Here is a 21741-nt window from a genome sequence, read left to right as displayed (position 1 = left end):
TTAACAAAAACACACTCACATACTTATGTGCGCCGGCTGACCAGTGAGGTGAAGTCGGATGGACTAATCTCTTATCGCTTCTACTTAACTCTTCTCTCCAGCCGTCCAGGCTGAGTGTTCATCTAAGCAGGTTTTAGAGGGACTGTCAGATCACTGGCCAGTAGGAACATACAAAATATGGTTTGATACTCTCCAGAATTGTCTCCCTTTCACTGTAAATAGAGTCGTAAGCCCCCATAAACAGTCTGGAGGGCAGAGGATCTGGGCATTAGTGCTGAACTCGGAAAGACGTCCAGAGGTGGGAACGTTATTGTCGACTCCGGCAGGTTTAACTGGTGGACCCTGGGGGTCATATGATTACCCCGGAACTACAATTTGTTCACTCGGGGACAGGGGTGTGTGGCGGAAAAGAGGGGATTACAGGAGGCGTCGGGGTACAGCAGGAGGCGCCGAAAGCACAACCTGATTGGATGGCGGCGTCAGAGATATTCCGGCCGTCTCTGAGTTTTGGTCGGAGCAGGGGAGAGAGAAGGAGGGAGACAGTTGTGACGGGGGGGGGGGGGGGGGTCAGCAGAAGGAAAGGGATGAGACTATTTGACGGAGAGAGACATACGGAGAAAAAGGAGGAAAGAGGGGGAGGATGGCGACGAAAGAAAAGGAAGGGAGAGAAAGACAGGGGGAGACACAGTAGTAGTGCCGCCTCGCTCCGCGACACCTTCCGGAGAGGCTCGTTGGCACCCAGGGTCCTGTGGGGCAGACATGCCGGAGTGTGCAAACACGCGGCTCTGGAGCTCTGTCTGCCGCTCCGCGTCCTCCCTGTCCCCCCTCAGCCACACGTCGGAACCAGCCTGGGAAGGGTGTCGGAAGCACGTCCCGCTACCGTCGCGACCCCCCCCCCCCCTCCCGGCGGCAAAGGTCGTCGCGGTAGGAAACCTCTCGTTTCGCCAGTGTCAAACGTTGAGGGGTTAAGGTTTCGGAGCGAGGCGATGGGTGTTTCAAGGAGTCGCGTTTGAGGGGGTTTGAAACCTGACGGGGGCGCGAACGAACGCGTGGCGTCGCCCGCGGAGGTCTGTAAAGCCGTGCGCGTCGAAGGAGAATTCTCCCACATCGCCCTGTCGACGTGTCCTGGTCGTACCTGAACTCACAGTCATCTATTTTTCCCGAGAAAACCCCACGCATGCGGACAGCGGGGAGGTCTCGAGGTTTAGGTTGTCACGCCAGACACCGTCGAGGGGGGTTCACAAAATATTCCACTGTGACGGAGTCTGCGAGGCGAGCTCCGAGCTCCGAAAAGGGGGGGCACACAAACACTTGTCCATGACTAAATCCCAGGAAGTTGGGGGGGGGGGGGGGCTATAAACTGGTATGTCTGGGACGCACAAAGGCACGCTATTCTGCCCTCCGGTCCACACGCACACACACACACATAGTGAACATGACTCTGTGATGCCGCTTTTCCATGGCACATCTAAAGGCCTGCCAGGTTGCAGCTACAGCTCGCCACCTGCTGGAGGGAGGCGTCAGTGCAGCCACTTCTGCGGCCCGGCAGATTTAACAGTATCACAGACACCCCATCATATCCCTAAGTGATCCCCCAAAAAAACACTGATTCTCAGGTCTGAGATGAGTACAACATTTATTTATTTTTAATCTGTTTAGTTTCTGTTTATGTCAAGGCAATTCATCAGCTGAAGGACTCTAAGCCGCTGGATGGATGTTAAAGCTCCTTTAGAGGAGAGCTATCCTCAGCATCATGCCTGGCCAGATTGGAGTGAGGGTCGGACACCGGGCCGACGAAAAGAGCATATTCTCGCTAATCTTTCTTGTAATCTGCACCGCTTATGTTGCCTAACAAGTTCGACATGAAACATGAAAATGGCTGCGTACGGTTCTTCGAAGACATCTGAGCGTTGTTCCTTTTGCCAGGGTTCCTGCACCGAACAGCTGTGGGGAGAATGAGAGAGAGGGAGAGAGAGAGAGGACGAGTGAAAGAGAGAGAGGGGGGGGAGTGAGAGAGAGAAAGAGGGAGGCAGAGAGAGAGAGAGAGAGAGAGAGAGAGAGAGAGAGAGAGAGGACGAGTGAAAGAGAGAGAAGGGGGGAGAGAGAGAGAGATAGAGAGAAAGAGAGGACGAGTGAAAGAGGGAGGAGTGGGGGAGAGAGAGAGAGAGAGCACAGCTAATCTACGACAAGGAAATGAAATCATGTGAAAGATATGCCCCGCTCGTCTCCCCCTCAGTAAAAATCCAGTCCAGCGCTGACAAACGGCCAGCCTGGCCCACCGCCTCCTCCCAGGCCCCCGAGTCCACCTCCACACCCCTGCTGCCCAATCGACACACTGCACACACATATTTCATATACCGTGACACTTAACACCAATTATACGACCGTAAATATAACCCTCTTCCTCACATAATTTGCGTATCGTTGTCAACTCGGTGTAGCCACTGAACCAGTGGCTAGCCCCTGGACTTGTAGACCCCCATGTTTCCAGCCCCCCACCCCCTCCCCCCTCCTCCTTCCTCCACTTATAGAAGGCTCTCTCAGCTCTTTAAACAGCTCCTTCTCTTAATTGAATTAACATCTAAAGACGCTACATCTGCACTCCCAGGCCCCTCCAAATGCTTAGCAGCTGTGGTGCAGTGTGGCTGAGATGAGCGGGCCTGGTGCTGGTGCTGGGGCAGGGGCTGGGGCTGGAGCAGGGGCTGGGGCTGGAGGAGGGGCTGGGGCTGGAGCAGGGGCTGGGGCTGGAGGAGGGGCTGGGGCTGGAGCAGGGGCTGGGGCAGGGGCTGGGGCTGGGACTGGGGCTGGAGCAGGGGCAGGGGCAGGGGCTGGAGGAGGGGCTGGGGCTGTAAGTAGGCTAGGCTGTTCTGGAATGAGGACTGGTCGGGGCTACGGAGGGGCCTGGAGCTAGGACCAGAGTAGGTGCGAGGGCCGACTGGGGAAATCAACTCCTAAGCCTGCCCGTTAATGGCCTCGTCGAGGCCCAGGCTCCGCGGCCAGCGTAGGCCTCATCTCATAGCAGGAAACGTAGTCCTTCACTCGCACCCCTCATCCTGTCCACCATGATCTCACCGGAGGTCCCGACACCTCGAATAAACGCTGGATTGTCTCAAGTCGACATCACTTCGATCCTTTCACCCGTGGAGGAAGTCAATTTGTTCCGACCATTCATAAGCCGTGTAAACTCAACTTTCCAAATGAGCGCAGGTTTTTTGGGGTTCTTCCCTTTTTTTCGTTCCTCGTTCTTTGTCCTCTTCCTGCGGGGACCAGGCTTTTGTGCTTCACTTTCAATTGTTTAAAAGAAGGGCCTCTATTTTTAGTGGCCATAAACACGGCCCATTGTGTGGCTTTCTGATGGATGGTCCACTGATTTACCCTCTGACCTTGGCTTCCCACACACACACACACACACACCGCCACAACAGTCCACGCTCACCTAGATACGGACATACTGAGTATAAGGTATATACAGTACATATATAGGCACTTTTCTGTACGTGTTTGAGTAGTAACAAGTGTATTTGATCGACAACCGTAATCCCAGAGCATGTTGTTGCTGTTTTTGTCAAGTTGTGGAGATGTTTGTAGATACTTTGGGAATTGCTTTCATGACCAAAAGCGTGCACACTGCCATCACGCACATTTAGCACATTTCCCTCACCTGTTTGGGGCATTTTGCATGTTGCAGGCATTTTCAGGTCTGAAAAAGCCAACTGTGATGTTTAGGTGTTGATGCATTTTCACACCAAGCGTGTCTTTTTAAGCATGAGAAGAACAGTTCCAGGGCTTCTAGGAAAGATCTAGCGCTTTTTCTTTTGCACCTTACTCCCTCATCCCGGAATATTTTGAAGAAAAAAAAAAACGTGTGAGTTTATATAAAGTATCCACCTGAGTAGTAGGTAGCTGTGACTTGGGAGAGTTCACCGACCCCCCCCGCCCTCCAGCTTGTCCTTCTCCGAGGTCTGCATTTGGCATTACGGCAGTACAAAGTAGGCCCATATGGGCTGTCTCTAGGATGGTGTCATTCTTTGACACCGGTGAGGGTCCCAGTCACGGTCAGTACTTAGCCCCAATGCTAATAACGACTAATCAGCCCGGCCACATATGGAACCACTCGAAAACCAGAGCGCTCCAGCGCGTGATAGTCAGCGCGGCAGCATGTGGGTGCCGCAGACAGGACAGCCGCGGTTCTTTCACGAGCGGCCGGTGACGGGGGCGAACGTCACATTTCATCTTTAAGCTCCTCGAGTCTGAGGCGGCGTTTACACAGTAATGGCCCCTGTTTATGACTGCACGCTCACAAGGAAACCATTTTCCACTCTGCCTTTCCTCTCCGGGTCTTTTTTTCCTCGGCTGATTTTTCCCCTTTCGTGGAAGGGCCTTTAAAAAGGCCAAGCATTTGATAAAAAAAAACCTGCGCAATTGACCTGAAATCGAAACCACGCTAATCCTTATCACTTTGAACTTCATCTGGTGTTTTTTTGTAAGCGTGTGTCTCTTAAGGAAAACATGCCCCTTATTCCTGTGCCGTGCCGTCGACACAGAGAAACCCCACGTCCATCCAGTAGCCGCCGCTGCCTCCGACCGAAAGTGTGTCACCGCCTGGCAGGTTCATCCATATTTCATACAACTCAATGTAATGTCGTGCGACGAAACACACGTTCAGCACAAGGACTCTCCTGTGTGCGGGAGCCCGCGCCTGGGCTCGAGCTCTGTCAACACGAGGTAGCGATTTAAACGCCCGGGCCCCTGTCTCTGGGAGATAGCCTGTCAGGGGCCACTGAGTGGCGGCTGATTAGTCTGGTGTGTGTTTATTTCTTTAATCCCTGGGCTCTCACCCGTGCTGGCATCAGGCCCCTCATCCAAAGGCGCTGTCAGGGGGGGGGGGGGGGGGTCCCTGCTCTCCATCCCCTCCCAGCGCCGGCTCCAACGGAGGGGGCAGGGGAGGGAAGGGGGGATGGGGTACCGTAGGGCTAGCGAGCCCGTCCGGCTCTGCATGGCAGCAGCCGCGGCTAACGCTACTCCCTGACGCAAGCTACCGACGCTAGCTGCCGACGCTAGCTCCTAACGATGGCTCACGACGCCAGCTTCTGATCTTAGCCCCCAAGGCAGGCTCCTAATGCTAGCTCCGAATGCTAGCTCCAAACACTTTACTCCTAACGCTTGCCTCTAATGCTGGCTCCTAACGAGCCGCGCCCGGGGGCATCTTCCCAGCCCTAAGTTTTGAATGGCACCGCGGATCCACGGGAACCTCGCCCCAGCCATCCTCAGGGGTCCTCTCTGAGGTGGAGCGTCCTCGGGGGGCGGAGGGAGGGGGGGTGCGGGGGGTGGCTGGGGAGGGGGGGTGCGGGGGGGTGGCACAGCCAGGCAAGCGTTGACAGCATCAGTGCAGAATGCCACGATGCCATCTGCTCCTGTCCGTCACGCGGCTCGTCTCCCCCCTGACTCTGACTCCACACTGCTGCACGGCTGCTCTGCCGCGGCGGCTTCCCCCGCACCGCTCCCTGCGCTGCACGCCCCAAACACACGCCACCAAAACACACACACGCATATACACACGCACGCACTCAGGCACGTGCACGGGAAGGGCGAAGTGGACAAAGCGCACGGGGCAATCCAAGGAAACCCCCCCCCCCCCCCGATCTTTTTATTTCCATATTCAAATCGTGATCAAATGGGGCTAGAAGTTTATAGTGGACACCCACTAACCTCCCCTGCGGCCTTCTCAAACTTATCAACAAAAACAACAACAGAAAGTTTGCCAGAGAACAGCTCCGCACTTGACCCAGAAACTTTGGTGTGTCCCCCCACCCCCACCCCCCTACGCATAATGAGGGCGGTGGCGCGGGCGTTTTCGAGCGCCGTCCCCCTGATTAACACCGGCACAGATGACAGGGCGACACCGGGAGCGCGTCTCCCCAGCGACGGCCCCTTGCGTTTGCCAGGCTCCCATTGCGATACTAATTTACCCGGCGTGTTTTTTTTTGTTTGTTGTTGAAACCTTTTATTAAATATGTACGCCAGCCCCTTCCATCCCCAGCCAGGGTGGTGCCATTTTGCATTTGGGGCGCCGTGTTGTGATGAAAGACGAGCAAACAAACGCCGGCTTGGAAACCCTCTCTGCCCGCTCTTCCCCGCAAAGCCGTTCGACATTTTCTGATATTTGCATCAAGCGTGGGGGGGGGGGAGCCGTGGCTGACATGTCGGAGCTGCTCTGTCAGAGGCTTAGCTGGAATTACAGACAGGGAGAGAGAAGAAAGTGGCAGGTCCTCCTCCGATTCTATCCCTCAACCCATGGAAAAGAGAGGAGAGAGAGAGAGAGAGAGAGAGAGAGGGAAAGAGAGAGGGGGGCGGGCGGGAGAAAGAGAGAGAGAGAAACAAAAAACTTGTGCCAAATCGCAATTCCTGCTGGATCTGCCGATTCTGTCGGGGGAATTAGGAAGCCCACAATTAAACATATGGGCATTAAGATAATTGTCAGTTGTGTTGGCGGACATGATGGAAGACAGATGGATGTGAATCAGTGAGCTCCGCCGAGGCACCCTGGGAGATCATTTTGTATTTTACCTGCCTGAGCAGCTACGGCAGGTTCGGCTGCAGCTAACGGGTAGATGCGAAAGCGCGCGGCCCTCCCGCCCGCGCGCGCCGTCTGGTGCCGGCGCTGAAATGTGCAGCGTGAGGCTGCCCTCTGCAGGTCACGCGAGGGACTTCACACACAGAGAGTGGCCAGGGAAAAGGGGAGCGCAAGGCCGATGAAGTCAAAAACATGTTGTTGTTTTTTTTTTTTTTTTGAAAAGGTGAAAAGTCCGGAATGCATCATCCCCCCCGTTTTCTGCCGAAAAGTAACCGCGTGTCGAATTCTTCGCTAAAGAGTCGTGCCTGCCGTGTGCGTCTGTGTGTCCGTCTGTAGGTGGGGTCTCACAGAGAAGACGGCAGCGCGGGTCTCCGCGGCAGCCACTCCATCGTGCCAAACCAAGTGCCGGTCCCCCAGCTCCCGGTGCAGTCAGCCACCTCTCCAGACCTCAGCCAGCCGGATCCCTACCGGGGTGAGTGTGTGCGTCTCTCTCTCTCTTGGATGTGTGTCGTGTGCGTGTCTTTGTTGGGGTTGTGAGCACGTGTGTTTTCTCTTGGTGTGGGTGGGTGTCTTTGTGTGTGTTGGGGGTGTGTGTCATGGGGGGTGGGGGAGGTTTGTGTCATGGGGGGTGGGGATGGTGTGTGAGGGGGGGGGGGGGGGGGGGGGGGCTGGAGGGTAAAGGTTGTCGACGCTCACTGAGGAAACGACGGGAGCCAGAGTTGCAGCCAGGCGTCCCCGCTGGGCCCCTGTAGACTGTTCTAGAACGCAGGACCCCAGCTCCTGACGGAGAACACGGTCCACCTCGCCCACAGAGACGGGCGCGCGCTTCAAATGCGCCACGGTTCGCGTCTGCGAGGATAAGGCGTTTACAGTAGCCGGCAATCTCTACAAGCCAGCCACACGCCGACAGTAAAACCAGTTCATTCGGCACACCGCAACTTTAACGTCCCAGTAACGATGACGTGGCAGAGAACGCGCGCATATTACTTTCAGATATGAACATGTGAAAGGAAATTGCACATGACGGAGTCCTATGAAGCAAATTAGCCCCGGGGCTTGTTTAAAGGACCAACAAATCACCGCCTTGGCAACAAGCGCGCGCGTCTGTGTGTAGGCACGGCGACCGAAGCCAAGTGGTTAATGAGGTGTTGAGCGCTATAAAGCTAAGGAGAGAAACTCACTGCTCTCAACCACAGTCCTCCACAGCCAGACCAGACCAGAGGAGGGCAGACAAGGCTGAGAGACTATAAATAAATAATGGGTATTAAAGTGTTATTGGCAGGAGACGAGGGAAGCAGTTGCAGTATTGTGGCTTTTTCCTCTGACTGACTCCCGTCTCGGATCACCTCCTCTCTGCTTTGGCTCGGAGGACCGAGGCGGAATTAAGCTGTATAATCAAGTTAACACGACCACTCGGCATCATTTCCTGTCAGCACAGGAAGTCTCTTTACCTCGGCTGCGGCCCGCTGCATGGACCCAGGGTGACGTTTAGCTTTGGCGTTTTTGACGACACACAAGCTTGCTCCCTGACTCTGGGAAGGTCGAGATGGGGAGGTAAAACCTGGCCGCTTTGAGCTGCGAAGCTTTGTTTAGCACCCCGTTTTGACGGAGGGGGTGTGTGGGGTGTGTGTGTGTGTGTGGGAGGGGGGATGTTGGAAGCACAAAGTCACTTTATACTCTGTGCTTTAGGCCTATTCAGCCCTTGCAGCATGCATAAACAAGCAAGGGGATTGTGCCCTGGGAATGGAGTGGAGTCGTGACCAGACAGCTAGCCATGATCCCACCGCACAGGCAGCAGGCACGGCGCCATTTTGTGCCTCTGTGTGTGTCTCTGTGACCGAGGGGCATTTTGTGCCTCTGTCTGCACGAGGGGTCTCTCGGTTGTGAGTGTGGGAACAGAAAAGGGAGTGTTTTATGTGTGACAGCGAAAGTTGGCAACGACCCACCGAGAGTGACGTCAAACAAAGAGAGCAGTATTCTCCCACCGGGGGGTGAAAAAAGGGTGGGGGGGGGGGGGGGGGCGATTCTTAGACTCGTCGAACCTCTTTTGTGTGTGTGTGTCCCCCCCCCTCCAGACACTCCCCCTGTCTCCCTCCTGTTTGGCCCTCCCAACCCCCCATCTCTCCAGCTAGTAATAGCCTGGCATAGACAGACCCCCCCCACACACACACGCGCGGATAAAAACACGCACACGCATTAATCCCTATTCATGTGGGGGTTCCATCACTGTCCGATCATTCAAAAGATAATAAATGTGTATAGATAGTGGCTGGCACTTGTCCAGTGAACACAGACTCGCTCCCATCCTTGAGCTGACCTCTAAACGAGGCGAGCAGAAAAAACGCCTCCACTTTGTTCATGAAAACCGGGGGTCCAACGGACGCCAGCCCGGTCTCATCTTCCCGTAGATGTATACTCGGGAGTCAGACGGCTGAGCGGCGAGGGTGTCGGGCTAGTAATCAGAAGGTTGCCGGATCGCTTTCCCGCCGTGCCAAATGACGTCGTGTCCTTGGGCAAGGCACTTCACCCTACTTGCCTCGGGGGGAATGTCCCTGTACTTACTGTAAGTCGCTCTGGATAAGAGCGTCCGCTAAATGACTACAAAAGTAAATGAAAATATTCTAACAGTGTGTGATGTCACTCTGCTCCCTCCAGCGCTGTCCAGCGGCCTGCAGGGCCAGAGCGCCTCGTCGGTCAGCTCGGAGATCAAGTCGGAGGACGAGGGCGACGAGAACCTGCAGGACGGCAAGGAGCCCAAGAAGGAGGACCTGGACAACAAGGACCTCAAGTCCATCGATAGGTCAAGATCTAGGATTAGGCCCCGCTCCCTGTCAGTGCTCGCTCGGTCGAAATCCCTTTGGCGGGGATTTGGATGAAGCGATCGGTGTGCTTTCGAGGGGCAGCTAAATGAATTTCGGCGGGGGGAAAAAAAAACGCCCCCCCCCCCCCCGCCATGTGAAATTGTTTTGGGCGCACATACTTGTAATGTTCACACACTGTCAGTGCCTTTTTCTGGGGGGTTTCAGTGAATACGCACACTTAAGCTTCTGTTTCACACGCACACTCTACAGCCACACCTGTGCTACACACACACACACACATTCTCATCTTTTGGCCGATTCCGCAGTCCTCCCATGGTCTTGTGCCTGGTTTTAGCTGTCTCTCGCACACAAGAGTAGCCCCCCCTTTTCCAGATTCCCAACGGTGCACTATGTGCACCCCCCCCCCCCATCCTAGGATAAACACCGTTCAGGGTTTAATAGACTTATACCTGGAATGACCAATCTGAACCATTCGAATCCCAATCCCAAATGATGACCAATAGAAAAGGTCTGGTTTGCAAAAGGAAGAACCGCATGTGACCTCAAGCATACAAACGGTTGCCATATCTGTCGATAGTGTGTCTGTCTGTGATTCTGACTGAACTTCCATCCCTGAATCCCCACTCCACCTCCCCTCCTCCTCCCCCATTGGCCCCCCTGCAGCAACGCCGACGACGAAGACCTCTCCCCGGAGCAGAAGATCGAGCGGGAGAAGGAGAGGAGGATGGCCAACAACGCCCGCGAGCGCCTGCGGGTGCGGGACATCAACGAGGCCTTCAAGGAGCTGGGCCGCATGGTGCAGCTGCACCTGAAGAGCGACAAGCCCCAGACCAAGCTGCTCATCCTCCACCAGGCTGTGGCCGTCATCCTCAGCCTGGAGCAGCAAGTCCGAGGTCAGCGTCCCCCCCCCCCCTCCTCCTCCACACCTCCACACACACACACACAGGACTCCTAACGTAGACACGGGACGTCAGTCTCAGATGGACACCTGGCTCTAGATGGACATCTAACCCCCCCCGTCAGCCCCAGGCGAAGTGGTAGGCGCACACACTTGACAAAACGCGACACCCCCCCCCCCACCCCGTTCAGACGAATCTGAGGGGAAGTGCGTGCCTAGGGTCCACTTGGTGGCGCTGTTCCGGGTTTTTTGAGGAAGCGAGGGGAATGCGTGCCATTCGGGCTCCCCCCGGCTCAATGCAAATAGGAACAGGGGGGCTTATGAGTTATTTCTGTTTGAAGAAGAAAGGGGAGTCAGGTGGGGTATCGGGCTAGTAATCAGAAGGTCGCTGGTTAGATTCCCGGCTGTGCAAAATGACATTGTGTCCTCGGGCAAGGCACTTCCCAACTTGAATGTCCCTGTACTTACTGTAAGTCGCTCTGGATAAGAGCGTCTGTAAAATGCTAAATGTAAATGAAAGCCCCTGTCTCCCATTTTTTGACTGTGTGTGTGTGCGTGCGTGTGTGTGTGTTCCAGAGAGGAACCTGAATCCGAAGGCGGCGTGTCTGAAGAGACGGGAGGAAGAGAAGAGCTCGTCCGACGGGCCGTCCCTCTCCCTGGCCGCCGCCCACCACGCCATGGGCGACGCCTCCAACCCCATGGGACAAATGTAAAAAGCCCATAAATGGTCAGAAGATTTCACTTTAAACTAATCTGCTGTTTCATATTTGTACCATGATTTGCCATTAACCAAACAAAATATATTTGTAAAAAAAATATTTGGATATACAATTTAATCTGGCTCCATAAAAAAATATTATATATATATATTAAAAAAATATATACTATTTCAAAGTGTTATCAGTCCAGCACAGTTACTCTGCTTACCTCTCTATAATATGTAAATGAAAAGACTTCCTAAACGAAGCAGCACAATAATGACACAACAGTGTTAATGTCGGATGCTAATCAAAATTGATTTGCAAGAGCAGAGATGCATAGTTTTCTGTGAATGGCATTACTGATAACTTTGGGGCTGGCTAACACCACAAACCCTATTCATTTGATTCAAAACACTGGGTACATTTTAACAACAGATTGGCAGTAAGTGTGCTTTTAATGTCTGTCTGTGTGTTTCTCTGTGTGTGTGTGTGTGTGTGTCATTAATGTGTTTGTTTCTGCTGTGATTTCCTTTAACTCACCAGGTGAAAATCTGTCACCTCATTATGTGTATCAGCACGTGTTTACAATGTGCATGTGCGTGTGCCGTGCGTGCGTGTGTGCGAGCACGCGTGTGTGTATGAGAGGTAAGAATGCTAGGTTATCACCATGTCACAGCGCGGAGCACCAAAGGTCGTAGTACAGTCCACGTGTCTAAGATAAGGGCGGATTGGATCACTTCCCTCTCCAGGGAACACTTGTCGAGGCCCTGAATGCCAGGCGACACTATCATCAAGACACACCTCCACATTGTCCCATCATGCACCATCGGCAGAACATCACGCACAGTAGCGAGATAACGTCGAAAGCGGGTGTCCTGTTAGCTCCCATCGAGATGAGAAGTTCGTCCGAGTGTGTTTGCGTGTTTGGGTGTGTCGTGTTTGTCGTGCGTTCGTAACGGATCCAGTTTGCACGCCTGGGTCCAGTCGTCTTTTTTGGGGGGTGTTTGTACAGGGACAGGTGAGTGTCACACCGCAGTGTCAGTAACCCTCAGTCTGTCTCCGCCCCTCTGTAGGTCCAAGCTGCCGGAGTTCATTAAAATGATGAGCGATCACTTCCTTTGACAACGTTCCTCTCGTTCCTGCCACTCAGTCACGCCAATCAACTGACAACCCCGACCAACGGCATCCTTTGTTTTCCCCTGATCCCTTTGTCTCCTTTCGAAACGAACCAACTTACCACCACATGTATATTGGCTATGGATTACAGATACAAGAGATTCTTCTTTTTCTTCTTTTCAGCATTCCCAATTTAAAAAAGGTTATATATATATATACAGTACGAGGAAAGGATCAAAAATATATATAAAACAGAAGAAGAAGAAAAAAAATAGTGCAACTCAATGGGGGACTCTTCAAACATATCATTATGTTGTAACAATGTTGCAGAGCTGTTGAACGCAGCCCTTTGACTGAATGGCAATCCTCTCCACACTGTGGAACACTTGCTGTCGTGCCTGAACTCCTCTTGGATGCATAAAGTCAGATAGTTATATACAAAATCAATCATTCAGTCTCGATGGGAGGGGGTATCACTTAAAAAAAAAAAAAAAGCTCGAAATTATGTTGAATTTCAAGAATTTGCAATAATAAAAAAGTGTACTTCTTTTGGAGCCGAACAGATGAATTTAGGGTTAAACAATTCTAGCCTTGGGCTTACCTTGGTGAGTCGGGTTGTATAGCAGAGGAGAGAGAGAGAGGAGAGAGAGAGAGAGAGAGAGAGAGAGAGAGAGAGAGGGAATCATTGGTGCCCCCTGCCGCCACATAAAACCAGCAAATAATGACCTGATTCAGATATTCAGACACAATTTATTTGGCCATTCTTGTGGATGGGTGGGACAGCAGGAGCTTCTGATTGGTCATTAGGCCATGGGTACTACAACTCCTAGTTACTCCACGTGACAAATGAAATGACGGCTTGAGAGAAAAGGAAGGGGGGGGTGGGCTGCACCTATGTCAGAATGAGATTACTCCCCCCCCCCCCCCCTCGTGATGACACTCAATTTGAGGAGATCCATCCAAGCAGTCCTATCGTCGTTTGATCTGTCTGATTGGACTCCCCTTCCTGTCTAGCACATCGAAGCCCCCCCCCCCCTCCTCCCTGCCAGTGTCCCCTCTGCCCCACACCCCCGTCCCTCCAAGACCCCCCCCCCCCCCCCAAGCCCCAGAGATGCAATTTGAACATTCACTTCTACCAACGTGCCTTTTAGAGTTCATATCATTCAAATGCCAGAGGAGGACATTTATCTGAACTTTTTAGGATGCAAGCTTAGGGAACCGTTAGTTATTAGGACTATGCAGTCAGGTTTTTTACGACCTGGGATTTAAAAAAAGTAAAAAGGAAAAAAAAGTATTTTTTTGGATAAACTGTATTTAATGTACTGTATGCTTATATGTAATTAGAAGGCGTGCTCCTGAACATACCCCTGGTTTTAGTCAGATCCTCCCCGGTTCTCTTTCTTCAGACCCCCCCCCCCCCCCCACTCCAAGTTGCAGCCTGTTTCCATAGTGAACAACTCGTCTGTTATTGAGCATTGTATTATAGCTATCGGCTTTTTATCAATATTGGCTTGTCCGTGGGCCACTGTAGTCCTCAGTACAAGTGTGTGGTTGTATGTGTAAAACGGATTTTCTCCTCTTTTTTATCTTTCTCTTATTCTTTGTCTGTTCTGGTTTCTCTGTCGGAAAAAAGCGAACCACAACTTGCCGACGTTTGTCGGCAGCTGTTTTTAACGTGGTTTCAGTTATCCAATCAACACGAGGCACTGAGACTGGAGAAGAATCTATTTGAAAATTGATATATATAAATGTAAAATATATACAGTATATAAGGAAGGTGCCGTTTTCAAATGAGAGTTTGTTTTGGGGGATTAATTATTTTCTCAAAGATGGGCTGAGAGGTGGAGAGGCATCTCTGTGTTACTTTTCAAGAGACATGACTTTGATCTGAACCTCTGACGTGCCGTGACATCACACTGACTGTACGGCATCCTCCAGAGGACAAAAGGGACGGGAGTTCCCTCTGCTCCAATCACTGCTATTCAGCTGTCTAAGGAAAACACAGACATTTGTAAATTGTATGCAACAAATGCAAACTTACCATTATTTTGAAATTGTGTATGTAAAAGTTATATTTTTACATGTAGACTGTCGTTATTTTGTGTTTAGAAAATACGTTGTATCAGTTTTTTGTTAAAAAATGAAAAAGTAATTCAGTGTGTGTTGAATATGTGTCACATTGAAAATGTAGTGAGGTCAACAACTTCAAAATCATTTTTCAACATTTATGTTTATATTTCCGGGAACATTTTGGAGGGATGGGGGGATTGAAAATCCGAAAAGGTATATAATATGTATTTCATGCTCCATGCTCATGACATTACCATTTTTAATTGTATTTTTTGAAGAAATTGTGTAAATAGTCATTATGCACAGGGTTCATGTGGATTTGGTGGAGTAACAACTTTCGGGGAGTGAGAGATGACTTTGTTCCGTTGTATGATGGTTGTATTTGTCTGGTCTATGTAGCCAGGTGCCAAGATTAAAGTTCAGTAAATGGCACTTGTGTGTCATGGTTTAGCTTTCGGCTCAATGTTACGTCTACTGCCAACTCTGTTGACCGGTTCCCCTTCAAACAACAGAACTAAATTATCCCAGGTTAACGTACTCCAGTTCTAGCTTGGGTGCTGAACATGTCTGTCAGACGATGACCCTCCTGCGCCTTGTTCCTTAATGTATCTCACCTGGAAACGTCCTTCATTAGAGGGTTGATGAACAGCATGATTGTCTAGAAATAAACCCCCTCATCTGCAATTTGATGTTAATATTGTGTTACATTTTGATTCGAAAGAGGGTTGCAGAAGTGTTCACTGCATACAACAATCCTTTCAGCTATTTCCCCAAAAAGAGGTGATGTGTGCAAATCTTTTTTCTGTCAATTATTGCAGTGTTCGCCATCTAAATCCAGCTTTCGAGTTCTAGCAAAGCTATTTTCATTGGACCTAGGACAAACACTTTGTATAAGATTTACCCTGCTTCCCTGAGTGCTTACATACAGTTTTGCAAGGTCTCGTTTCATATGTTCTCTGCATTAAACATCCAAATCTGTAGTAGGTTCTATACTCCAGAATTCAATTTCTCAAATTTGTGTCTTGTCTCTGTAGCAAAAGGACATTTGTTTTTCATCCTGGTCACGCAGCTATAGACCTGAAGATGAGCTGTCTCACTGATCAAACGCTCAAAGTCCAGCTCAATGGATTGAACATGTCTTTCCATCAAAGACTCGTGTTTGATTCCAGCTGTGATCTCATGTTCATATCTCCTGTCAGTGACTGAGAGCTTTCTCTAAGCTTGTCTCCCCCCCCCCCTCCCCCCCTCGTTAACTGTTATCATTGCGAGTATTGACAACGCTCGCTCCCCAGAGAAACCTTTTTAAATGGCCACATTGTCACTGTCCCACAGGAAAGGTCTTTATTGGGTGCTAAAGAGATCTTATCAGTCCCACCCTCACAGTAAAAGATTTGTCCCATCATATATACCAATCGGGCATATATGAGGTGGAAACTGGTCAATTCTAATGGCAAGACACAGGCAGATCTGTGTTTTCAAGAGTAAACAGATGATGACAGTTCCTATTAAGGGTATATTTCATTACAGGAGCACAGATGAACACGAATAGCATCACAAAGCTGATATTTGGTAATTGAGCAAAGTACAGTGTATTTTCAGTGTGCAAAAGAATGAAAAAACCTGCATTTTATACGAATGGTTAGCATGGGTGTTTGACTGGTGCTGCATTTGGCAGAAAACACAAGACTCATTTTGTAAAACTGAACGATAATAAAATGAACAATCATAGGGGGGCTCCGTGTTTTTTAACAATTGCATTGATTTAAGAGAATTATTTACATCCACTGCCAGAAAAAAAAAACCTGCCAATGTTTTCAATATTGTCAATATTGCCAAGTATGCTATTTGTGACATAAATCACCTTTAGAATTATTATGTCAGTGACGGCTAAGAAAAGAGTTATCTGGAATTGACTGATATTAATTACCAGATTTAACAAAGTACATTTTGTAGTTAACACCACAAGAAACACAATTCAGACCGTGCTTTAAGAATGTGACTCGATCCACATTTTGTGTCCATATCGTACAGATTATCCTCAGTGGCTGTATGGATATAAAATGCAGATATGCGCACCTTTTTTGAAAGAAGCCTGAATTTAGGTTTTAATTTGAGGTTTGGATGAGCCTAATGTTTGTCTTCTAGTCTTGCCAGAAATTAACAGTGACACCTGTCAAGTATGCAATTTGTAAAGATCCAGTCTTCCGTATTGTTCAGTTACTCAAGAGTCATGTTTGACTACACTGCATTTTGGAGGTGAGGGTTTATTGAAAACAATGACTGATCATGCTCATCTGATATCTCATGGCAAAACAATACAACATAGTACGGAAGCATTCACTCGTTTCCCGTGAACCATGAACAAGCACAAAATGTTAACAACTAACAGACTGGAAGATATAAAGTAATATATATGTATCGCAAAGTCTAAGAAAAAAAAACTGTGGCACCAATGGCTGCTTATTTGATCTGGGTAGTCATTCTTCTCTTATTTGAGTCATCTTTGTGGAGTGGTTTAAACATGTTCATTTCAGAGTATTCTAGACATATGTAATGGTGAAAATATATGAACTGTGGCCTTTTTCATTCTTATTGTTACTTGTGATGCAATTAAGTGAAGAAAAAATACATTAAGCAGAGAATTACCATGTATCAGTGCCTGGCTTTTTGTTAAAGCTTCCTTTGTCTAGTGCTCTTTTGCTATGAAATAGACTAGTGCACCCTATCATAGAAAAACAGTACCTAAATTTAAAACAAATTATATTTGGCTTATTTTTAGCAGGGTTAATCCTTTTATACCAGGAATATTGATGAAATAACAAAACATTGAAAATGTCCTATTCTAAATATTCCCGTTTGTAGATTTTTGGAATCATTCAAAGTAAAAGTTTGTTACTTTATTTTACTATTTAAAGATGTTATTTTACCATGTGTTACTAAGACGAAACTGTATGGTGTTTTCAGTGATGGGGATTAGACAGACACGGAGAGAGTCCCATCCGAACCTGCAGCAGTGATTCTAAAGAAATATAAAAGATAAACAGTTACACTTTCTTTCCAATGTGTGGCTGAGTGCCTCAAGCCTTTTTTTCAAGTATTTTGGTGCGTGTGTTTTGATTTTTGTTCCTTTTTTTTTTTTTTTTTTTACTTTTTTCGTAATTCTTTCTGCTTTTCTGTTGTATTCTTTAGTTTGTTTTACGTTGTTTATTATTATTATTGTTGTTTATTATTATTACTTTTTTCGGATTAGTAGAAGTGTCCAAACAGGTTGTGTGCTGGAGGTTCTCTTCAAGCCAGACCATCGTAGGCTATTGCCTGTTGTTTTTCATCTTGTAGTTATTCAATGAAGTCATGTACAAGACCGTTCTGTAGCAATAAATGTGCCATTTTTATAACCTAGCGCTTTCATGGGTCTTGCTTTTTGTTGTTGTTCGTAGCAGACAATTAATATAAGAAAGAACAGTACAGTTTACTTGTTAAGTGTCCTAAGAAGGTGTCTTCAGCCAACACCTAGGATGAAGATGAACTGTACTGTACGAAGTAAAACCTGGTTTGTTTTGGGCTTTCACATCATGAAAAATATCCCTGTCAGAGAACAGTAGGGTTAGATTTAGAGGTACCCAAACTGATGTCGTTGATAGATTTCTGTACGATTTGGAGTCGGATTTCACATCAGGGTCTGACATGGAAAGAGATGGCAGATGCCTAGGCCTGCCTTGTCTCTCACTGCATGTTCCTCTGTGGTTCCTCATCATGTTCAGAGGACTCTGATTGGTTGACTCATGGCTTGAATTGAAGAGTTTATGAGATTTACCTGATCACTCATGTCTCCGAAATTAAGGGCTTAAACCACAGACAATGACTCTCCAGCTTGAGTCACTGGCTGGGAAAGCTGCACTGCTTGTTCGGAGTGCGTGTTCGGAGTGGGATGATGTCATGACATCTAGTTGAGGCAAAGTGTGGAAACAGAAAACAATTTGTGCTACTTTGTTGTTATTCTCTGTTAAAGCCCCATTCGTTCAAGTGGGAACTTAACTTTATCGCAACAATAAACTGAAAAAGTCGTGTTTTTTTAAGTCTCGTCTGCTTGAAATATTGGATTTAGAAAGTTGTCAGGCATCATTTCAATATCATCCTTGGAGATCAACCCAACCCATTATCTAATCTCAGTTGATCATGAAGTTGAGATGAGAGGAGGTCCTGCTTGATGTGGATTTTTACTAACATCTTCATGAGAAAAGCACAGCCAAGGGTCTGATGTCAGTGTTTCACCATGTCCCCGAGGCTTGGTCTGACTTAGCTGATCGGCACTCAAAGTTCGATCTGGTGCCACTCCTAGTGGAGGCATGCACTCTCGTACTCGTACCTGCCACACAGGTCCCAGTGTCTCTCGACCTAGCTGTCCAGAAGTGGTTCTATACTTTATCAATGTCGTTGTTTTTCTATTTCCTAGTACTCAAGTACTTTAGTCTTGGAGTTTAGTCAGACAGCCCACTGTTTTAACAGTGGAATGTCAGGCGTGGCTCTAAGGTTGCTCAAGTGGATGCACTGTAGCCTGTGGCCTTCCTTTTGTTGAGTAACTCTTATACTATCTTGTGCACTGCTGAAAAGATGTGGGGTCTTGTGGTTTGTGTATTCCAGTGTTTGGCAGATGTAGGGATTGAGACTTTGTCATCTTTGGGGGGGGGAACCCAAGTGTGAGCCACACGTTTATCTAGCAATGTGGTATGCTTGTTCTGTGAGAATGTTTACCTCTCAGTTTCATGGCGAGTGTCCTTTGTTCACGAGTGTAAGTATTAACAATCCTCCAACAGGCAAACAAAGCGTCACGAGAGGTTTTCATTTTGTCTTTGAGATGTCTTCAACCCCTTTCTCAAATCCCAGTGAATAAACTATTACAATATGTGACACTTAAATGGCTCAATCCCTGTTTTTCTCCTCCATCTACTGTCTCAAACATCTGTGTGTAGGAGAATGACCAAATGCCCAATGTTTCTTTTACTGGTATAGTAACAGTAAGACTCATAGCAATTTACTCATTCCGTTTACAGCTTTCAATTTCTATAGATAAATCAAGACTCAAAATAGCATGCAGGTGATTTTTGGCTTTTATAAACTGAAACATATTTAAGAACATTTTAAAAGATTTAATAATGTCTCATCCATTCACTTAGATGAGTCAGATGTATTGAGCACATGATGTCCGACAATTCTTTATAAGGGTTAACTGGAGAGTCAAACATTCTTGGAATTGTTTGTTTTTTGTAAGACTCGAGACATTTCCAAACATGGCCTGGGAAATATCCGTTTCTGTGGGAGGGAAGCCTTGAGAAGGGCACAACTTCCTTGAAACACAACTGACATTAAATCATAAATGTTTTCGTGTGTTTTTTTATACAATCGCTCAACTCAAGTTCGTAAGCTGGTAAGACCAGTGTTTGACAGAACAGTGTAATACAGGTGTCAACGCCCTCTTTCAAAGCAGGTGCACCACCCACAAGTTAAACTATCTTGAGCACCACGAGGATTCAATTTACAACTGAACCTGGACGCGCACAGTGACAGGTAAGTCAAATACTTATTCGGACATATATGCGTTTTTGTATTCAACTGTATTTGATGAAAACTAGTCACTAGTCGAACGATGTTGCCTACTAAATGTATCTTGTATTCGATTGACTGGTATTGTAATGAACAGGTATGACAGCCATTCATTTATGTTTTGTAGCATAATGTATAACTGACCTCTAGCGAATTCTCACAATGTTCCGTCATTTAACGTATTCATAACCCATTGTGAAAGGGTTATGAAGGTTAGTCGTGCACATCAATTTATAAAGGTGTTGCATATTCCAGTAATAAAGACTCAACACAAAGCTTCAACATAATATAAATCGTAGTTCGAGCTATGTAGCCTACTGTCTGATAGACATAAACAAACTTGCCACGTGAGAGTAAAGGATGTAAAGTAAATAGCCTAGCCTTGCATGAACATTATGTACTTTCTCCACAAAAAAAATGCAATGAAGCCTGTATTGGTGTCTTAGAATGGTTCTCCTAATGGAATAAAGTTGCATTCTTTTCTTTGGCCTTCGGGAGTTAACCAACCAGCAGATCTTGAATATGGCTTGTTTTTGCAATAGCTGGCTATTGCTAGAACCGCAATAGTCTCCACAAATACTGTGGTATATTAGACTAGATAATCCTTTATTTGCCCCGCAGTGGGGAAACATATTAAGACAGAACAAGGGTTGGTTTAGATCAGGAAGTGACCTATTGTCTTTTCAGTTTTTTTTTGTCAATAGACAAGAAATGAACATTAAGGACATTGCTTATAAGGACACTAGTTTCAGGATTCAAGTACTGATCACAGTTCTCTGACACTTAACAAACAGGCAGATTTTAATACACAGCTTTTGTGCTCTGGACTCTGTAATGGACTCTGTATGGACTCACACTTTTCCCTGGGTAGTGTGGTCTTGAGAAGTTGATGTAAAACGACTACTTCTTTCTCACGGGAAGTTTTTTTTCTTCCGATGAGGTCACAGGCTTACCTCTAGCCACCCAGCTAGCACTCCTTGATACCTCAGTTACCTCGGTTACCTTAGAGCTGAGCTATGCAATAAATCAGGATCAAGGTAGATTCCGGTCTCGGCACAACATAAGATCAACAGTCTCCTAAGTAACATTGGTGGTGCTGGGACTTGCTTTGTCTGATCGTCACCAGCTTGGTATGGCCAACACCCAGATTTGCCCTTTGACCTCTGGCATTGAGTTTCTGTCAAACTCTGAACACCAATCAACTATTCCATTAGAATGTGTTATTTTGTCCCCATTAGAATCAGTGGTGTTTGGCTTCCCATTAGAATCTGTGATGTTTGGGTGTACAACAATGTGAGGCCTAGCTCAACAAAATGTAGAACAATGGAGAAAAGGGTAATTTATTGTTTTGACGTGGTTATTAAGAAGTTAGCATAGGTGGGCTAGTCCCACTGGTGTAATTGAGGCTTTACAGCAAAAGTTCTTCAGCTGGTCGGTTGACCTTACCTCCCTCTTCCTCCATCTCCATCCTCAAGCAGGTCTTTTAGCTGAGCCGATTAACACCCAACAGCCGGCTATTGCGGGCCAGCACCTGGCCATATCATCACAGGATACATTTTCCTCATAATATTTATCTGACAGAAAGTCGAATTTCCTGTGACACATCAGAGACACATCAGTTGTCTAAAAAACTGGACACTCTGGAAATGTACAATATGAAGTATACATTAGAATATACTGTAGACTTTATGTACAAATGACAGTGGAAGCTGGGGTAGGAGCATTACTGTACTGTAGACTAAGTATCTCCACCCAAGTCAAGAGCATAGTTGAATGAAAACTGTAAATCCCTTCTGTCGCTTGATGCTTCGGTTGTTTATCGTTGTCCAATTTACCTCGTCACTGTATCCAGGAGGAAGTGACATACTACATTTGGGCCCTCCTGCTAAATCATCAGGCTGTTCGTTTATCTCCTGATCTTGTTGAATGAGTGAGAAATTGTTTACAAGTTAGGTCGGC

General features: G+C 47.8%; 1 protein-coding gene across 7 annotated transcripts in view; it reads left to right on the top strand.

Annotated features, from left to right (window-relative positions):
- Positions 1-13169, top strand: part of tcf4 (transcription factor 4) — a 122007-nt gene extending 108838 nt beyond the window's left edge. For 6 of the 7 annotated variants that reach the window (XM_084693323.1, XM_084693320.1, XM_084693321.1 and 3 more), the window contains 5 exons: positions 6911-7046; positions 9230-9374; positions 10060-10289; positions 10871-11003; positions 12069-13169. In XM_084693323.1, coding sequence (XP_084549449.1) covers positions 6911-7046; positions 9230-9374; positions 10060-10289; positions 10871-11003; positions 12069-12117 — 693 coding nt within the window. In that variant the 3' untranslated portion in view covers positions 12118-13169. Of the gene's footprint in view, positions 1-6910; positions 7047-9229; positions 9375-10059; positions 10290-10870; positions 11022-12068 lie in introns of all 7 variants that reach the window. The other variant, XM_084693322.1, reaches the window with a different exon arrangement.
- Positions 13170-21741: the final 8572 nt, after the last annotated feature.

The sequence above is a fragment of the Hypomesus nipponensis genome, chromosome 27 (genome assembly GCF_054491055.1).
Source record: "Hypomesus nipponensis isolate SF chromosome 27, ASM5449105v1, whole genome shotgun sequence".
NCBI classification, from domain to species: Eukaryota; Metazoa; Chordata; class Actinopteri; order Osmeriformes; family Osmeridae; genus Hypomesus; species Hypomesus nipponensis.
This window is presented reverse-complemented; position numbering and strand designations above follow the sequence as displayed.